At 42.0% G+C, this 21,876-nt stretch overlaps 1 protein-coding gene across 1 annotated transcript in view; it reads left to right on the forward strand.

Moving 5' to 3' along the window:
- The window catches only part of NPC1L1 (NPC1 like intracellular cholesterol transporter 1), a 48,924-nt gene extending 46,078 nt beyond the window's left edge, over positions 1-2,846 (forward strand). Inside the window, exons 19-20 of the mRNA XM_089692447.1 lie at positions 830-992; positions 2,248-2,846. Of these exons, the coding sequence (XP_089548573.1) occupies positions 830-992; positions 2,248-2,471 (387 nt within the window). The 3' untranslated portion in view covers positions 2,472-2,846. The remainder of the gene's footprint in view (positions 1-829; positions 993-2,247) is intronic.
- The last annotated feature ends 19,030 nt before the right edge of the window (positions 2,847-21,876 follow it).

The following is a 21,876-nucleotide window of genomic DNA, read 5'->3' on the forward strand; positions in this document are numbered from 1 at the left end:
CTCACCATTCAGCATTATCTCAGTGAGGTCTTTTAAAACAGACCTTTGCCGTCATCTTTCACTTCCATGACTTTTCTTCCACCCCCCCCCCATTCTTCCCAATTACAGAATATTATTTTTTAAGGGGGGGGATACCTTTCCATTGGGGCCTGACTGGCTGATTCAAGGAACCTGGGAGAGACAGTCGGCCAGCTCATGACATCAGAAGAGAAGATTAAGCCATGGGACTTGCTGTGCTGAGGCAGAGTAGTGGCTTACACAATACAATGCTAGATTTGCTGGGTAAGTGGTATGTTTTTTGAGGATGACCCAGCTCTCCAGGTACAACATTAAAAAGGGAGGAGTGAAGTTCCTCTTTAAGCCAATAAAAAACACCATGCCATGAAAAGCTCTTGGGTGACCATGCCCAATGGTCAAGGTTTTATAGATAACAATGGAGGCAGGCAATTTATCACATAGTTACCTATGTTGGCATGTTATTAAGAAAATATGTACTCGTAGTAATATTGAGGCTACCATTGCTATATCATCCTAAACATATTAGTTTCCTGGGTGTCTCTGGATTCAATATTTTTTGATTCACTGACCCAGAACAAGTGTTAACTTCTGACCTGCATGTGTGCTCCATGTCTGCTCCTCAAAAAGTATTAAATACATTGGATCAGCATGACAGCCAGGCAGCTACCAATTCCAGAAGGGGAGGCCAGCAATGCAACCACTGTATTCTCTCAGTACAAATTTCCATTAACACTTTATATTGTTATCTATATGATATTGTACTAGGGAAGATGTACAGGTGTCTTATGTGTTTCTCTTTCCTCACAAACAGGTGTTTGCAGGAGTAGCCATGACCAATCTCCCAGGGATTATTGTGCTGGCCTTCGCCAAAGCTCAGCTCATCCACATCTTCTTCTTCCGTCTGAATCTGACCATCACCCTGTTGGGACTTGTACACGGCCTCATATTCCTGCCTGTTGCACTCAGCTACTTTGGTAAATTGGTCCAGGATCAAAGTGTGTGTCTAAGTGTGATGTTATTATACTGTGCCTGTTTCAGGTATTTGGTCATGTATGCAAGTGGTCATTCTTCCCTCCGTATTTGAGTTTCCAGTGTGTGAAGTTGGCATATGTACAATATCTGCAGGACTTAGATGGGGTGTAGCTTAGCACAAGCAAAACTCTGGCACATTTATGGTTTAATGTTGGACCCCCTGGGCAGAAATGTCAAGTGACATTATAGGAGATATAAGCCACATAGGCAGTCCATTGGTTTCAGCCAGTTGAAAAGGACTGATAAACATCTACAGTAGGGGTGTCAAACTCAATCTCAATGTGGGCTGCATCAGCATTATGGTTTCTCTCAAAGGGCCAATTGTATCTATAAGACTAGATATCCAGAGCACCCCCGTACATCAGATGTCAATCGCTCCCTTCACTGTCATAAGTCAAGAGCCCCTCGCCCTCCCTTAAATCACAGTGCACCCCCCTTACTTTGTGCTGCTGCTGAGAAGAAGCTGGGGGTGAAGCTGGGAAGCAGAAAGAGGACCAGAGGAGGGCCGGAGTTCGCTGCCATAGTCTTCTGAATGCTGAGAGTAGGGGAGGCAGAGACAAGGGGGTGTACAGAGTGGTGCAGGATCTATTGGAGGAGTTCTGTCCTCCTCTCTGCTGTCGACTGCTGAGACGGGGGATACTCCAGAGATGAGCCTCTCCACAGTTGCACGAAGAAGCACAGGATCTGGCAGGCAGAGGAGTTCTGTCCTCCTCTCTCTCCTCTGCTGCGAACTGCTGAGACAAGGTGAAGACAGAGATGAGAGTGACCCCACAGCTGCAGGATAGGCGCGAGGGCCACATGAAATGGAACTAACATGTCATTTTGAATTCGCCTATGCACCTAACACGACACACTTGCATTGAAATGCACCACATCTGTGCGTTGTGGTGTGTTGCTTTGCAACAAATAATGCAAATCCTGTTTAAGTGCGTTGTGGAGCTTTGGCAACCAATGCAAAGAAATCAGCTGCTTAAAACCATGCACACTACCTGTATGATTTCACACCATAAAAACTTTAGCATGACTCACTAGTGTAAATGAGACTTTAGGACTCCTGCAGGAATATAAAGTGGATGGTATTCCATCCAATAATTTCACAAAGATCCAAATAAGTAGCACATTGTAGCACCAAGTCTGAAAGTCCTCCCCTGTCTACATACACTGCCAGATCTGATCTTTGTAATTATTTTCATGCAGGTCCTAATGTCAGCCGAGCGGTGTTACTACTGCAGCAGCAGAAGGAAGAGAGAGATAAAAGCCTAGAAAATGGTGTAAACGTATATACTAACATTGACTTCCAAGGAGAAGAAAAGAGCACAAACGTATATACCAACAATGACTCTCAGGAAAATGGGAACGTAAATAAATTAACTAACATTGACTCGCAGGAAGATGAGAAGGACACAAAGGCGAAGGTTTAACCCAAGAAAAAGAACAAATCTTAAGACCGTATTTGCTCTACTGCAAGGACTTCTGCATTACCTCATGAACTCATTTAATTGGCCGCTGCTATGGTCTACTGAGCAGACTACAATTGCAATAAAAGTCCAACCGATAGCATCAAATCTGCAGGAACTACAGAGATCATAGTAGATGTCAAGAGATGTCTCTTGTTTCCACAAATGATTTCACTGCTCATTTGGACATTGCCTACTGATTTACAGCTGTATATACGTATATATATAATCCAACAGGGGAAACCCTACTGGAGATGATGCTTAAAGAGGATATAATACATTTTTCTGTTAATATTAGAAAGAAAACATTGTATAATAAAACAGTATTTTTGCACCTTGTTTTAGTAAGTGATTTTTAAAAATTCTAATTGTCACAGCGTAACTATAAAATATCAGTCTACCTCTCTTTCTTCACACTTGTGGACATTTTTTTAAGTTCGTTCATCTAACTCTTAGCTGCAAGTTGTCAGATCTGCAACAGATTATTTGCACATACTGGGTGGGGGCAATAAAAACAGCTGTATTAGAGCCTTGTGGATGTGGCAACACAAGCCTCATATGACTGCATCTTCCATTATGGGTCATTCACTAACTCATTGCCTAAGACAGGGGTGGGCAAACTGCCGCTCTCCAGCTGTACAAGTACAGTACAGATTACAAGTTCCATCATGCCTAGCTGTAACTGTCAGTTTTGTAATGTTGCAATGCCTCATGGGAAATGTAGTTCCACAACAGCTGGAGAGCCACAGTTTGCCCACCCCTGGCTTAAGACATTGGCAGCTGCTCAGACACAGTCTGATTTATAAGCAGAGCTTATGCAGTGTTCCTTAACTCTTTCCTAACTGGCTCTGGTGATTCCGGGGCACACTATGGTTTCTCAACATGGGGCTCAGCAGGGTCCTCCAGAATTCACCTCTCTGAAACACCCTGAATGTGGGCAACCCTGGGTACTCTGACCTGAACTCAGGCCCACTATCTCTCCATGCCTGCCTTGGTCCCTCTGGTTCTCCTGGGCAAAAGCCCATGTCCAAAAGTATTCCCCCATTGGTACTAAAGAAACAAGGTTCCAAGCAAGATGGTTGACTGTACTAGAGAATATTAAATGAACAATCAGCCATATTGGATAATGGTGCCACCATACTTCAACAAGTTACAACAGTTATTGCAATATGGTATAAGAAATAGTTAAAGAGAGACCTATGCCCTAGCAGTGGGTGGAACATAGTCCCAGAGGAATGTAATCAGTCTTACTCCACCAAGTGGGAAAAGTCCTTATGTTTCCCTCCAAACAGGGAAGCTCATGTGGAATGGGTTTCTGGATACATCCTCTTTTACGGGGCAGATACAAGAAAAGAAATACTGTTTGCTTCTCCCCACAGACTGAGAGCTTCCTTACTAAACCACCAACTTACTTAAATAGCACTCCAGGAATATCCCAAACTGGCAGGGCATGGTTGCCAAGCAACCTAAGTTAGGGGGCCACCATAAAGAGCTTTATAGAAGGTACTGTCCAAGCTGCAGACACATGTCACCAATGAAGAGATGATGCTTGTGGCTTGGGAGAACTACAATGGGAATCTCTATTGCAGTCCCCTATGCATGTGCAGTATATAACAATCTTTCTCCGTGCATAAGCACCCAATTCAGGGTATGAAGGCAATACATTTTTTATATATATATATTTTTTTCTATTAAATAATACTAGGCTATATATCGACATCATGCTGCCTAGGCCCACCTTAATTAAGATGTTCTTTTGTACAAACCCCTCCCTTTGTATCACAAAATTATTTTAGTAAAAACTACTGATGAGTATGCAACTAGGGACAAATTGGTGTCTGCTTTATATGTACAGCCCCTTTTCCATTTACAGACCACCAAACTGAGACTGAGGGGGAATCAACAACCATACACATCCCACTGGTCCCCATACTTACCTGCAGAGGTGGGGTTTACAGATAATCTTGCCCTTTACCTGGAGGGGGTTATTCTGCTAGCATCTGTATCCCCTGCCTTCCTTCCCTGGGGAATTGTGTCTGTCTTCACATGGAACTGCATCTGTATGTTATATGATCAAATTTATTATGTTCTCATATGGTCTGACAAAGCAGACTGTGTCTGTGAAATGTATAATACCAGCCACCTTGCAACTAGAACCATGTTATATCCTGCTGGACAAAATCTGCTTACCTCATTATAAGGTATGGGTATTATGTTCTAATTTGCAGAGGGCGATTATATAGGAACATTGTATGGTCATTCATTGGATAACGATACTATCAGTGATGAACGTGTTTTGTACATTTTATAAAGTGTCATTTTTATGAAATTGCAAATAAAGATTTATTGATTTTTACCAAAAGAGTCTGTGTATGAGTATAGTGAGACAGGGAGACAACTTAAATATACTATCCTCATCTATGGTCTTATTGTTCCTCAATACAGGTATGTGGGGTTCTGTTTCACTACGCTATGAACAAATTCAATTAAACCACCAAACTAGACAAACGAAAGGTGGTTTTATGTTTTCCAAATTATAAAGAGCCTTACAACACATCTCAACATTCTCAATACTTGTTCTATCCTTCAATTATCTTCCCGAACGTGGCCTCGAATGTCCCAAGCTGACCAGAAAAGGAAAAAAATACTGAAGAAGTTGTAAAGTGTAGCAATGTTCTGACTCATTTTCATTAAACACTGATCCCCAAATTATTATTTTCTTACAATAAAAGGAAGGTGAACACCAGTCACTTCAAATTTAAAGATGAACAGGTTTATTGCACTAGTGCTTGAATATGAGAAAGGGTGACAGAAGAAGTACAGGATACCCAAAGGTTTTCTGCACATAAGAGTATTTGGACTCCTGCATATCCTTTTAAAATCTTCGGGCTCCTCCTTAATCCGTCTTTGCTTGCTTGACCTTAAACAAAGGACATGACTCCTTAGTCATTGAGGTTCAAGAGGTATCTCAAGCTTTATGTTCCAAGGCAAAACAGCATAGATATGTAGCACTACCCTCCTACCCTCGCAAGGGCCACTAGCATGTTACACCGGTTTCCCCTTGCTTCGCCCCACAGCAAGGCGCACACACACACTTTTGCTAATTGTTTTCAAGAACCAGTCTAGGGGATGTTTGTTTTTGGAGTTTTATTGTAGAACTGGGGATAGGGATGGGGAATTGTGGTAGGATACTCCAAAATCATAACTATTCACATTGAGGACATCTGGACTTATCTCTCAGTTGAGCAATGTAGAAGTCCTGGCTAAGAGCAGAATTGCTTGTAACATATAACAGCAAGTAGTTTTAGTAGTGAGCTAAGTCCCTTTAGCTGAAGTAGTAGGACAGGGTTGAGCTCCTCAGGTACAGCCCTGTTACGGCAGACTGCAACAGTCTAGAAGTAATAGCAACTTAGCAAAGTCCTTGCAGTAGCATCAATTGGACAAGCTCTTCAGAAAACTAGCCAGTGTTCCCTTTTCTCAGACCCACGCTGACTATCAAGCACCAGAGGGTTAGCAAAGCACACAGAGTCCCCATGATCTCTCAGTGTCTGTACTCACAAGTCCATGGACAGAATCCAATCTTCCAAGAGACTCTCTCCAGTGATACTAGACAGATCTTTGACAGACAGCTCCCCTCAGTCAGCTTACTGTAGAAACCAGGGTCACTCTCTCTAACCTCTGGCCATCAGGTTGACCCACCTAAGGCCACATGACAACAAGTGCCAAGTGAGGCAGCCTGCTTCCAGCCTGGCTTGGTGCAATCCACTCCTGGGGAAGACACTGAACCCATGTGCTCTCTTAGAATAGAAATACCACTCCCGGCATGCAATGGAGTTGCCTTCCCCTGCAATTGGCCAGGACTGGATCCATATTCATGCTGTTCATTTGCCTAGCCCCTACCCATGTTCTGGAAGGCTCTCATAGCTTCCTGAAGATGGGCAGAACTTCAAACCAACTCAAACACTAGAGAAGCATGAGCGGACCTGACTAATGAATCACAGCACTCTGTTAAGTAGAATACCATACTGAATTTACCTGACAGCCTCTCTGGTAAGCAGAGAAACACAGCTATACTATTCTAACTATACACATCCTAGCACCTGACTAGGAGGGTGCTACAGATATGTACCTGTGTATACTTTCCACTCATTCACTCACCACCTCTTGTGGGGCACAGCTTCAGCTGGGTTCCTTTAGGCCAAACAAGATATCACGTGCAAGCAGCATCTTCATGGTTTCCTCCCAGGAAAGGAGATTCCTGCAGCACTGCAATCCTTAGGCCCAAAGGTCTGGCAGAAAGATAGTCCTCATAGGGATCCTCACCAGGGTGATTCTGGAACATAGGAGTGGAGTAAGGCAAATGAGCAGCATGAATATTTATTGTGTCTGAGACAATCCCTGTGGGAAGAATGCACAGATGGTTGCTGGGAAACTGTAAAAATAGTTTGGGACCTGGAACAGAATTGTCTTGTCTCTGAGGAGACCACAGCCTGGGGGCAGCTGTTATGCCCCCTAGGCCCACCTTCCATGGCCATGTGTGGGGCCGGGTTTTGTTGGAAGCTGCTGGAGCTAACTGAGGGGGCCTGTCATCTGTGGATCTAGACTAGTAAGTGTCTGGAAGGCAGTGGAATGAGGCAGAAAAATCATCTGAAGACATTTGTGAGTACAGAAAGTTGTGAGAGATCCTAGAGACTGTGTGCTGTTGCCATCCCCCTGGTATTAGAGATTCAGCATTGTGTAAAGACATAAGTATTGATTTTCTAAAACTGGAGAGTGCAAAATCTGGTGCAGCTGTGCATGGTAGCCAATTAACTTCTCACTTCAGCTTGTTCAATTAGGTTTTGACAATAAAACCTGGAAGGTGATTGGTTTCTATTGCAGATCTGCATCAGATTTTGCACTCTCCAGCTTTAGTAAATCAACCCTATAGTGTCTAGTCTATATAATTCTTAGTGAAATAATTTTGCTTGGACTGTCCAGAGAGGAAGATTAATTTGCTGCTACAACACTTAGTCTATCCTTCTTCTTGTGCAAGGAATTGGCTAATAGATCTGCAAAAAATATATAGTCCTTTTATTTGTACATAGTTCTGGAGTATCCCATTCAATTCCCTATCCCCATCCAAGGAACCCTGAAAAGAAAATACCCCTGGCCTGTTCACTGAGTCAAAGAGTGAATGTGACCATGTGTCTTGCTGCAGGGTTGCAGGGCAACTACTGGGAAAAGGACCCTTAGAATCCTTGTGACAGCTCCTACAAGGGTAGCACTACACCTGCTATTTAGTTGAGTAACTAAACATTCCTAACATAGAATGCCACCTCTATAGCACACCCTGCTGGAGCCAGCTCACATAGCAAGTGACTGAAAGAATACACTCCATGCTTGGAGAACAATAATAGGCACATACAAACAGGCTGAACTACAGCTCCATGTTTCCTACATAATCACAAAAAAGGACATTTAGAAAAATACCACCTCTCTACATTAGTTTTTAAATTCTGATGGGTTTGTTTTCTGTCCCTTCTAATCTTAATGCGCTACTGGCCCTTGGGTTTCATTATGGTTAAAGCGGACCTATACTGCATTTTTCCCCAATCCACCCTGCTTCCATTCTCACCTAAGCAAGAATGACATGGGCCTGAAGCATCCTGCATCTGAGGCTTCAGCTTCTATACCGCACACGAGGAGGGTGGACCTTAGGGGGAGGTCCAACGTTGTGTGTGTCATCTGGGCCAGCTCCTTGAACCAGATAAAGACAGACAGCTCCCGATGATGTCCATAAGGAAGATGGCAGAAGACCTGGGAGGAGTGGATTATAGCAGGACACTGATATTCACTGGGTTCACTGGACAAATGTGTCAATGTCAATTCAGATAAAAGAACAGACTTGTGCTTTCTTACTGTATGGATGCCAACTGTCCCAGATTTGCCAGGATGATCTCTCATATAGGTCCACTGTCCTGATCATGTTGTGTCCATAGCATCACCCCTATTTGAACATGCACAGTAATGCAATAAAAGGTATTAACTGAGGCAATTGCGGCTGTGATTGGGCCATTCCCGCATACATTGTGGTGGGACCACACAGATGGGGTGGAGATTCTGGGTGGGCCATGGAGGGGGGTGGCAGTGACCAGGAAATGGAGACTAATATATGTGTAAGTATGTTATTAAAGTATAAACATTTTTTTGTCATTCAAATAAATATATTGGTTTCTTCTGGCACTATAATAGTAACAATTCCTGACCATGATGATCAATGTGCATGTATAAGAGCTAGCATGTAGGCCTGTAGACCAGGGGCAGTTGGAAAGGAAAGTACTTAAACAGATCAAAATGTGATATGAAATCTTGTATTTAGTGAAATGGTTAACAAGGTTAGTTGTGGGAAACACTTGCAGGTAATAGAGTCCAATAACCATAAGAGGGCGCCATCACACAATTGTGAAATGTAAAAAATGTTAAGAAAATGCACTATATTGCCAAAAGTATTGGGACACCCCTCCAAATCATTGGATTCAGATGTTCCAATCACCTCCATGGCCACAGGTGTATAAAATCAAGCACCTAGGCATGCAGACTGCTTCTACAAACATTTGTGAAAGAATGAGTTGCTCTCAGGAGCTCAGTGAAGTCAAACGTGGTTCTGTGAAAGGTTGCAACCTGTGAAATAAGTCCATCCATGAAATTTTCTTACTACAAAATATTCCACGGTCAACTGTTAGTGGTATTATAACAAAGTGGAAGCAACTGGGAACAACAGCAACTCAGCCATGAAGTGGTAGGCCACATAAAATGACAGAGCGGGGTCAGCACATGCTGAAATGCACAGTGTGCAGAAGTCTGCAGAGTCAATAGCTAAAGACCTCCAAACTTTTTGTGGCCTTCAGATTAGCACAACAGTGTGCAGAGAGCTTCATGGAATGGGTTTCCATGGCTGAGCAGCTGCATCCAAGCCTTACATCACCAAGTGCAATGCATTGGATGCAGTGGTGTAAAGCACGTTGTCACTGGACTCTAGAGCAGTGGAGACGTGTTCTCTGGAGTGACAAATTATGCTTCTCTGTCTGGCAATCCAATGGACATGTCTCGGTTTGGCAGTTGCCAGGAGAACGGTACTTACCTGACTGCATTGTGCCAAGTGTAAAGTTTGGTGGAGGCGGGATTATGGTGTGGGGTGGTTTTTCAGGGGTTGGCCTTGGCCCCTTAGTTCCAGTGAAGGGAACTCTTAAGGCAGAACAAGACATTTTGGACAATTTCATGCTCTCAACTTTGTGGGAACAGTTTGGGGATGGACCCTTCCTGTTCCAACATGACTTCGCACCAGTGCATAAAGCAAGGTCCATAAAGACATGGATGAGCGAGTTTGGTGTGAAGGAACTTGACTGGCCTGCACAGAGTCCTGACCTCAACCCGATAGAACACCTTTGGGATGAATTAGAGCGGAGACTGCAAGCCAGGCCTTCTCGTCCGACATCAGTGCCTGACCTCACAAATGCAACTCTGGAAGAATGGTCAAACATTCCCATAGACACACTCCTAAACCTTGTGGACAGCCTTCCCAGAAGAGTTGAAGCTGTTATAGCTGCAAAGGGTGGGCCAACTCAATATTGAACCCTATGGACTAAGACTGGGATGCCATTAAAGTTAATGTGCGTGTAAAGGCAGGTGTCCCAATACTTGGCAATATAGTGTAGATATAAAAGTTTAGGTGTAAAAACACCTTCAATATGTTCAAAAAATGATAAGCGCTAGCCCTTCATAAAAATTAGACTTATATAAGTGATATTAGAGATGAATAATAAAATATTGCCCACAGTGTTGTAATTCAAAACCGAATATTGAAATTCAATAATAGAGTCTAACAGAATAAATACTTAAAGTACCCAATCACCATGTTCTGGGTGAAGTAACAAAATCTTCTTTAAATATAAAAGTGCTTCCCCACATGCTCAGTTAAATTATTCACTCACCAGATAATATTGGTCAACAAAGCTGCCTGATGCTTGTTGATTTTTTACACCTATTGAAGGTACTAGAGTCCCATTGAAATGGTAGTAAACTTCCCCCCAAATTTTTTATAAGTGTCCCCTGTAAAAGTAATCTCATAATGCGCTAGTAGGGCTTCGATCTTCACCAGGTCTTCCTTCTGGGTTCGCAGGTTTTGGTCACTTGATTGGCTGAGCTACGATGACGTCACTCGCGCACATCTGCGCAGGTGTCTCGCATGTGGAACAGAGCTCTGAAGGAGTGGCACAGATATGCAGTTCCCTCAGAGCGCATGTGCTGATGACGTCATCCGCTGCAGGGACACTAAATATTTCCTAAACAGTGCATGTTTAGGAGATATTCCTTGTACCTACAGGTAAGCTTTATTATATGCATACCTGTGGATACAAGTGTCCAGTGACAGTTTACTTCCACTTTAACACACAGCAGATGTTCAGGCAGTGAAATAGAACAGTCATTATGACATAGTGTTGCAGTGGTCAGACACTCATTGAGGCACAGAATTGTAACAGCGGATTAGCAGTAGAGCACTTTCCCAGGCAATGCCTGAACTGAAATGTAGTGTAAGAACTGGTGAAGTCCCTGCACTGTCTCTCCTCGTACCGTAACCTCTCCTTGCAGTCTGCTGAACATAATACTACACAAACATTAGATGTTGCCATGTTTAATTGCACATAACATGTAAACATTCACAGTGCAGGGAGGAAAAAGTATGTGAGGCCCTAGCTTAATGACTTCTCCCAGAGCTAATTGGAGCCAGGAGTGAGCCAACCTTGACTCCAATCAGTGTGATGATATTGGATGTGTTGCTGACAGCTGTCCTGCCCTTAAAAAATACACACCTGTTTTGGGTTTACTGATTTCAAGAAGCACTATCTGATGTGAACCATGCCTTGCAGAAAAGAGCTCTCAGAAGACCTACGATCAAGAATTTTTGACTTGCATGAAGCTGGAAAGGGTTACAAAGGTATCTCCAAAAGCCTTGATGTTCATGTGTCCACGGTAAGACAGACTGTCTACAAATGGAGAAAGTTTAGCACTGTTGCTACTCTCCCTAGGTGTGGTCGTCCTGTAAAAATGACTGCAAGAGCCCAGCGCAGAATGCTGCATGAGGTAAAGAAGAATCCCAGAGTGTCAGCTAAAGACCTACAGAAATCTCTGGCACATGCTAACATTTTTGTTGACACATCTACAATACGGAAAACATTAAACAAGAATGGAGTACATGGGAGGACACCACGGAGGAAGCCATTGCTGTCCAAAAAGAATATTGCAGCACGGTAGACGTTTGCAAAAGAGCACCTGGATGTTCCACAGCACTACTGGCAAAATATACTGTGGACAGATGAAACCAAGATTGAGTTGTTTGGGAAGAACACACAACACTATGTGTGGAGAAAAAAAGGCCCAGCACACCAACATCAAAACCTCATCCCCACTGTATAACATGGCGGAGGGAGCATCATGGTGTGGGGCTGCTTTGCTGCCTCAGGGCCTGGACGGATTGTTGTCATTGATGGGAAAATGAATTCCAGAGTTTATCAAGACATTTTGCAGGAAAACGTACGACCATCTGTCCGCCAACTGAAGCTCCGCAGAGGATGGGTGATGCAACAGGACAATGACCCAAAGCATACAAGTAATTCAACAAAACAATGGCTGCAACAGCACAGAATACGCCTTCTGGAGTGGCCCAGTCAGAGTCCTGACCTCAACCTGATTGAAATGCTGTGGCATGACCTTAAAAGAGCGATTCACACCAGACATCCCAAGAATATTGCTACACTGAAACAGTTTTGTGAAGAGGAGTGGTCCAAAATTACTCCAGATCGTTGTGCAGGTCTGATCTGCAACTACAGGAAACGTTTGGTTGAGGTTATTGCTGCCAAAGGAGGGTCAACCAGTCATTAAGTCCAAAGGTTCACATACTTTTTCCTCCCTGCACTGTGAATGTTTACATGGTATGTGCAATTAAACCATGCAACATCTAATGTTTGTGTAGTATTATGTTCAGCAGACTGTGTTCTTCTATTGTTGTGACTTAGATGACGTTCAGAGCACATTTTATGCCCAATTCATGCAAAACTCAACGTAATCCCAAGGGGTTCACATACTTTTTCTTGCAACTGTGTATATATATATATATATATATATATATATATATATATATATATATACTGCATGTTGAAATGCATTTTTTATATATTACAAAATAAAAACATTTTGTAATAAAAACGCATTTCAACATGCAGTGTATATATATATACACAGGGTGATTGAAAAGTAACTCCCTATTTTAAACTATTTATACATTTTTTATATGAAGTTACTTTTTTCTCAATTCTTTAATGTATGTTCCTTACTCTATGACAATTAAATCTGTGATACCATGAATGCCGAAAGGTATCTCACTATGCTTCAAGATGAAATCTGGCCAGTTGTCAATACCTGGGAGAATATTGAAGACTTGATTTTTATGCAAGATGGTGCTCCTCCACATTTTGCAATTATTGTTCGTGAATGGCTGAATGAACATTTTCCTGGGAGATGGTTGGGTCGACATGAGTGACCGGCCAGAAGCCCTGATTTAACACCCTGCGGCTTTTTTCTTTGGGGTTGGTTGAAGGAACAAGTTTCCTCTACGAAACCAAAGACTTTAGAAGAACTTGAAGGGCGACTACGAGAAGTTATTCTGCCATTATATATACTGTGTCTATATATATATATATGTGTGTGTGTGTATATATATATATATATATATATATACAGTATATATATATATATATATATATATATATATATAATTTATTTATTGAAATATATTGCATATGGCCAAAATTGTAGCATTTCAAATACAGTTGCAAGAAAAAGTATGTGAACCCCTTGGGATTACGTGGAGTTTTGCATGAATTGGGCATAAAATGTGCTCTGAACGTCATCTAAGTCACAACAATAGAAGAACACAGTCTGCTGAACATAATACTACACAAACATTAGATGTTGCCATGGTTTAATTGCACATAACATGTAAACATTCACAGTGCAGGGAGGAAAAAGTATGTGAACCTTTGGACTTAATAACTGGTTGACCCTCCTTTGGCAGCAATAACCTCAACCAAACGTTTCCTGTAGTTGCAGATCAGACCTGCACAACGATCTGGAGTAATTTTGGACCACTCCTCTTCACAAAACTGTTTCAGTGTAGCAATATTATTGGGATGTCTGGTGTGAATCGCTCTCTTAAGGTCATGCCACAGCATTTCAATCGGGTTGAGGTCAGGACTCTGACTGGGCCACTCCAGAAGGCGTATTCTGTACTGTTGCAGCCATTGTTTTGTTGAATTACTTGTATGCTTTGGGTCATTGTCCTGTTGCCTCACCCATCCTCTGCAGAGCTTCAGTTGGCAGACAGATGGTCGTACATTTTCCTTCAAAATGTCTTGATAAACTCTGGAATTCATTTTCCCATCAATGACAACAATCCATCCAGGCCCTGAGGCAGCAAAGCAGCCCCAAACCATGATGCTCCCTCCGCCATGTTTTACAGTGGGGATGAGGTTTTGATGTTGGTGTGCTGTGCCTTTTTTTCTCCACACATAGTGTTGTGTGTTCTTCCCAAACAACTCAATCTTGGTTTCATCTGTCCACAGTATATTTTGCCAGTAGTGCTGTGGAACATCCAGGTGCTCTTTTGCAAACTTCAAACGTGCTGCAATATTCTTTTTGGACAGCAATGGCTTCCTCCGTGGTGTCCTCCCATGTACTCCATTCTTGTTTAATGTTTTCCTTATTGTAGATGTGTCAACAAAAATGTTAGCATGTGCCAGAGATTTCTGTAGGTCTTTAGCTGACACTCTGGGATTCTTCTTTACCTCATGCAGCATTCTGCGCTGTGCTTTTGCAGTAATTTTTACAGGACAACCACGCCTAGGGAGAGTAGCAACAGTGCTAAGCTTTCCCCATTTGTAGACAGTCTGTCTTACCGTGGACACATGAACATCAAGGCTTTTGGAGATACTTTTGTAACCCTTTCCAGCTTCATGCAAGTCAACAATTCTTGATCATAGGTCTTCTGAGAGCTTGTTTCTGCGAGGCATGGTTCACATCAGACAGTGCTTCTTGAAACCAGTAAACCCAAAACAGGTGTGTGTTTTTAAGGGCAGGACAGCTGTCAGCAACACATCCAATATCATCACACTGATTGGAGTCAAGGTTGGCTCACTCCTGGCTCCAATTAGCTCTGGGAGAAGTCATTAAGCTAGGGCCTCACATACTTTTTCCTCCCTGCACTGTGAATGTTTACATGTTATGTGCAATTAAACCATGGCAACATCTAATGTTTGTGTAGTATTATGTTCAGCAGACTGTGTTCTTCTATTGTTGTGACTTAGATGACGTTCAGAGCACATTTTATGCCCAATTCATGCAAAACTCCACGTAATCCCAAGGGGTTCACATACTTTTTCTTGCAACTGTATATGTCAATATATTTGGGAAGAATATTTTTAAAATATATTTCAAATATATTTTTCTTCCATTATTGGTGATGGCAAAAGTTAGTGTCCATACAGACTCCTACCGTCCTTTATTCCTTTGCTACAACCGCCGCCACATCGCTTTGGCATTCAACACTTTCATTAGTGTTGGGTGCCTATGCCCCTTCTTGGCATCTGACACTCCCTGAAGTACTGAATGCTAAAGACACAGATGAAAGCTGCAGTACTGGAACAGAGGAAAGGCACATGACTGGAGAGAGTACATGAACCTCTGGAGAAGTAAGTAAAATGGATCTTCTCTTGCAATGTATTATAGCAGGGGTCTCCAAACTTTCTGAACAAACGGCCAGTTTTCTGGTGTTCTGACTTTAAGGAGGCTGGACTATAACCAATGGGAGTGGAAAATGCAGCAAAATAGTGCCCAATCATTGGCGTCAGTAGAAGGAATAGCGCCCTATTATTGGTATCAGTAAGAGGAATAGTACCTCAACATTGGTGTCAGTGGAAGGAATGGTTCTCCAACACTGGTATCAATGAAAAAAAATTTGCCCCAATACTGATGTCAGTGGAAGGACCGGTGCCCCAACATTGGTGTCAGGGAAGGACTGATGCTCCAGCATTGGTGTCAGGGAAGGACTGGTGCTCTAGCATTGGTGTCAGGGAAGGACTGGTGCTCTAGCATTGGTGTCAGTGGTAGGAGTAGTGCACCATCGATGGTATCAGTGGGAGGAAAAGTGCCCCTTCTTTAGTGTTAGCGGGTGTAATAGTGCTCTATATTTTATATTAGTGGATGGAGTTATTCCCCATTGTTAAAGTCCGTGGCAGGAACAGTACCCCAATGATGGTATCAGTGGGAGGAATAGTGCTCTATATTTTATATCAGTGGATGGAATTATGTCCCAATGTTGGTGTTAGTGGAAGGAATGGTGCCTCATATCAGTAGATGGAATTATGCCCCAGTGTTGGTTTCAGTGGAAGGAATGGTGCCTCATATCAGTGGGAGGAATTATGTCCCAATGTTGGTGTCAGTGGAAGGAATGGTGCTTCATATCAGTGGATGGAATTATGCCCCAATGTTGGTGTCAGTGGAAGGAATGGTGCCTCATATCAGTGGGAGGAATTATGTCCCAATGTTGGTGTTAGTGGAAGGAATGGTGCCTCATATCAGTGGATGGAATTATGCCCCAATGTTGGTGTCAGTGGAAGGAATGGTGCCTCATATCAGTGGATGGAATTATGCCCCAATGTTGGTGTCAGTGGAAGGAATGGTGCCTCATATCAGTGGATGGAATTATGCCCCAGTGTTAGTTTCAGTGGAAGGAATGGTGCCTCATATCAGTGGATGGAATTATGCCCCAATGTTGGTGTTAGTGGAAGGAATGGTGCCTCATATCAGTGGGAGGAATAGTGCCCCAAGGGCCAGATAAAGGCAATCAAAGGGCCGCATCCAGCCTCTGAGTCGCAGTTTGGAGACCACTGTACTATAGGAACAATTATTCTAGCAAATGACAATAGCAGCAAAATTTCTTTGAGTAATAAAGAGCTCCCTCTAGTGGCTAAAGTACAAACCACTATATGCTACACAAATATTAAACCAATCATAAAAATATGAAAGATACATCAACAAATGAAAGTTTCATCAAAATTACTTCAAACTAAATGCTGCAATATGCACTCAGTGAAAACACACTATTTCTCTTTCAGATATATTTGTAGAATTACAATGTAATTTGGTAAAGAGCAACTGGCTATACATATCACACAATTATCAATAGTGCGGTTTGAAATTTAGAACAAAGAAAACTTATCACAGCCAAAACAAAGTTTTGTGGGGATAACTATGTACCTTTTTTTTCCACGTGGCCTTAAAGTGATTGTTAAAGCAGTATTAACTCAATAGCAAACATTTTATTATCGTGCAGCTTACCAATTCTTAGATGTACTGTCTGCATTCGTTTTATTTTTTAAGCTTTATTTCTTCTATTTTCTTCTGGGGATTCAGCCAGCAAGTCTGCTGTTTTTCAGAAGCTTAAGCTCTCCAGTAGAATGTATCAGTTTCCATGGATAAAACAATCCATTTCTCACTGGCAGGGGTGAATAAAATGATCAGCTTTTATTTATTCATGTAAAACGTTTATCCCAAAAGGAAAAAACATTTTTTGCTGTAACTGATTATAAAGTCTGAGCTGGAGTCTGGCTTCAATCTGTTAATGTATTCATAATTGGCAGCCCATTTCTTTGCTTATAAAGAAAGCACAGAATTTTTTGCAAAGGTTTGAACCTACACTTACATCTCTTGTTGGGTTTTTACTGCTATCCAGGGCTTTGTTGGAGAGATTTTCCACTCGCTTCCTGTTAACTGACAACCTTTTACCAGAAAGGAAGTGAGAAAAATTCTCTAACAGCAACACAGAGATAAAAATGCTGATTTATTAGAGTAGGAAAGTCAGGAAAATATCTGAGTAAAACAACAAAAAAGTTTTTAGGCTTAAACTAGTATTAAACCAAAAATGTAATATGTTGCAGCTTACCAATCAGTAGATGTAGTGCTTGCATCAGTTTTCTTTTCTTTGGATTTTCCCCTGCTGTTTTCACCTGGTGGTTTGGCCAGTAACACACCTCCTGTCTTAATGAGACACAATTCTGGAGGAATGAGCATAGGAGGCACAACAGCAGCACTGTCAGTCTTGGGAGGATGGGAAAATTAAATGTATTAGCAGATATGAATATATTAACAATCTCAAGAAGCAAAAAGCAATAAGGTGAGTGCTAAAATAAAATCAGCTAGCACCAAAGATAGTGACAATGAATCTCAGTATTCAAAATATAAACATAAAGTGCAGCGCATATAACAATGATAGTGAATATGTAATAAATCAAAAAACTTGCCAATGGATATATCAGTGCAATCAGTCCAATATCATATGTAAAGTTCTTCCAATATCAATCGGTGTGAAGGAAATGTGATAATGCTAATCACAACAAAAAAAATGTGCGGTCCACACAGTGCTCTGGGGGTCCACCACCACTATGCACTCACCAGAGGGCTACTTGTTAGATAGCCAATGTAATAGAAGATCTATGCAATCCACTCTCCAACATCCGCTGGTCAGGTAACCTCCTGCTGAAAGACTCTGCTCCTTTTACACGTAGCTGTGCACACAGGAAATCAGGGTCCCAGCCACACCTGGAGTTTGCATGTTCTCCCCGTGCTTGTGTGATATTGGACTGATTGCACTGATATAGCCATTGTCAATTTTTTTATATATTATATTTTTACTATCATTGTTATATGCGCTGCATTTTATATTTATATTTTGAATACTGAGATTCATTGTCACTATCTCTGGTGCTAGCTGCTTTTATTTTAGTGTTCACCATATTTCTTTTTGCTTCTTGAGATTGTTAATGGATTCAAATCTGCTAATACATTTAATATTCCCACCCCCTCAAGACTGACAGTGCTGCTGTTGTGCCTCCTATGCTCATTCCTCCAGAATTGTGTCTCACTAAGACTGGAGGTGTGTTCCTGGCCAAACCACCAGCAGCCACTACATCTACTGATTGGTAAGCTGCAACATATTACATTTTTGGTTTTTGGTTTAATACCAGTTTAAGCCTAAAAATGTTTTTGTTGTTTTACTCCTGGCTTTCTTACTCTAATAAACCAGCATTTGTATCTCTGTCTGTGTTGCTGTTAGAGAATTATTCTCACTTCTTTTCTGGTAAAAGGCTGTCAGTTGACAAAAAGGGGGTGGAAAATCTCTCCAACAAAGCCCTGGATAGCAGTAAAAACCCAACAGGGGACCTAAGTGTAGGTTCAGACCTTTGCAAAAAATTCTGTGCTTTCTTTGCAAGCAAAGAAATGGGCTGCCAATTAGCAGATGTGCAACGGTGCCATTAATTGTCAATGACCCCCTTCCCCTATGCATCTGTAAATCCACCTCATTTTTATGAACACCAAACTGCATGGTGCCACCTCACCATATGGTTTGGTGCAGCATGTTTTTTTAAAAAAATGTGGGACTTCTTTTCGCCTTTCTTGCATGTAGGGCAGCCTACTGAAATGGATGGGCTGCACTACACGCAACGCACAGAAACATACCCGTGCTTGATCACGGCTCTAGATGTCAACCAAGCCCTATTATTGCCACACTATCCAAAACTTAGGTCTTGTTCACAAAGACGCTGGGATCCATAATGTGCAAATGAGGCATACAGGACTGGGTGTGCAGGATGGGTGACAGCACCCATGTGAATGAGGCCTAAGAAAAAATTTTTGGATGGAGATAAAAGAGCACCTTCCCAGAAATGTCTTGTATTATTAGTTATGCAGGTGTGACACCTTGAAGCTAAAAATGGATGTTGTTACCAGTTGGTGTACAAGTCATTTCTGAGATGAGTCATACTGCATATGACAGAGGGAAAGTTTAGCAGAGAGTAGTAGATGCCTGTCATTTTTTAACCTATTTCTGACAGCATTAAATAAATAAATAGAATCTTGCGCACTTCTATGAACCAAACACAAACTTACTCGTAGTGATCGTGAAAAATACTATAGCATAAACAGTTTTGTAGCCACCATTGCACACAACCCCTATCTCATATAAGGCAAAGTCAATAATATGGTGAAACCAGTGCAGCGCTACAAACCAAACCCAACCCAACCTAAATACAAATGTGTTAAGGAAAATTTTTATAAATTTAAATAAAAAGTCTAAACATTTCTTCTGTATGGTGCTCCCTTCCAACTGTCATCACCAAGTGCTTCAAACACAAGAATGCATAATTCCACCACCAGATGTCTGCTCACCTCCAGTAGTGTCACCTCACATAATATTATGTTTGGTCTAACTGCACTTTCGGTCCCACAAAGGACACTGAAGATATGGCAGATTAGCGTCGGACAGTCTAATCATGTTCCCCTTGAGAAAGTCATGTGACGAGTGACGAAACGCATCGGGGAGGAGCTTTGGCTGACATCATGACGCAATACAGAGCCGGCGATTACTACAGCAGTAGTGCACACTGACCCATATTCGTTAAAACCAGAGGACACACTGCTATCTAAGCCAGAGAGCATTATGGCACCTGCGGTTTATGTTATTTCACATACCGAAGGATGATTATATTGGAGGGCACACTGCTGCAGTTTTATTATAGCTGACTCCTCACTGCACAGTTTCTTTAGATTGCAGAGCAATAATAGAGGCATTATACACTTGGTGCAGTCAGGCACCTTATACATGTGATTGCGCATTTGGATATATTTTTTGGTAATAACATGTTTTAAAGTTTTATGCATGTGAAGCTTTTTATTTATGAGGTGAATTGGTGGTGAGAGTTCTGAATGAGGTGTTAACAGCTGCAATCCATCAAGTTGATCTTCAGTGTCCATTGTGGGACCAAAAGTGCAGTTAGACCAAACATAATAATATGTGAGGTCACACTGCTGGAGGTGAGCAGACATCTGGTGGTAGAATTATGCACTCTTGTGTTTGAAGCACTTGGTGATCACAAGAGGAAGGGAGAACCAAAAAGAAGAAATATTTGGACTTTTTATTTCAATTTATTACATTTTCCTTAACACATTTGGATTTAGGTTGGGTTTGGTTTGTAATGCTCCACTGGTTTCACTACATTATTGCTGACACAATACCATCATCCAAATTCATAGATGCTAAAGGAAAGTTTTTCCTGAAAACCATGACGTCTAGAGACTGACTGTCAGGGCTCCGGGTATGACCAGAGGTGTGTGGCCCGACACAGGGAAACACAAACTTCAGGTATAGCGTGTAAAACATTATAATTTATTAAGGCAACACAGACATAAACGCAGTGCAACAAACCAAAAACTAACACAAATACGTACAACAAGGTGCAACAAACCCAAACCTTAACTGATATATATATATATATATATATATATAAACATGGAGCACAACCTAGTCAGGCGGGCCGGGTCGGTAGCAAAAGGGCAGACAAGGTACAAGGAGTAGGCAAAAGATTGGTCAGGAGTACCTGAGGTCGGTGCAGGCAGAGTCAGGATCAAGCAGAGTCAGGATCAGGCAGGAAGCAGACAGGATGCAGGTACAGGGGCTCATGGGAACAATACACCAAGGCCCTGACTGCAGGCCTGGCCATTCCTTAAATACACCTCCTGCAATCAGCCTCAGGTGATGGCTTGATTGCAGGAGTGAGCTTCTGGCTGCCGAGAGCACCCGCTGGCCAGCCCTGGTACTGCAGCTCACAAGGCAGGTGAGTCCCACCACCATTGGCGAGTCCATTCCTGACACTGACAGTAATATCTATATTTTTATTTATATTTTTCTAATCTGGCCTGAGAAAACGAAAAAGGTTGTCAAAGACCATCTTCACGACTCCATCACTCCCCCCCCCCCTTCCCCTGGGAAAACAATGGTAGTTGCTGGCACTTAACTGACATTTGTGGACAAATGTTTTTCTTTCCTCCAGCTAGTCCTGGATCTGTGTACAATAATATAGATCAGGGCACAAAGCTGAAAGATTTCAAGAAAAAAATGGCAAACAGTCTTTTATTTCAGCATTTCTTCAGGAAAAGGTGTTAGGAAACAAACCCTTTGCCTCATTGTGTATTGATATTGATACAAAAGCATGCCATCTCAAAAATAGATGGCATGCTTTTGCACCAGAGCAGCTGTATTAAGTTAATAATATAGAGTTGTCACTTCACTGAGTCTCAAAGGAAAGACATAGTCAATTTGTCTACAAGCCCAGCAGGGAGGAGGCTCCCAAATGTCTACCCACCATTGATTTATGTCAAAGATCAGCGAAAAATATTTTATTGCTCATAAAAACCAAAACAGTTGCAGGGAGATGAAAAT

This window comes from Staurois parvus, unplaced genomic scaffold (assembly GCF_062004578.1).
Source record: "Staurois parvus isolate SC_StPar_1 unplaced genomic scaffold, SC_StPar_1.0 ptg000586l, whole genome shotgun sequence".
Classification (NCBI taxonomy): Eukaryota; Metazoa; Chordata; class Amphibia; order Anura; family Ranidae; genus Staurois; species Staurois parvus.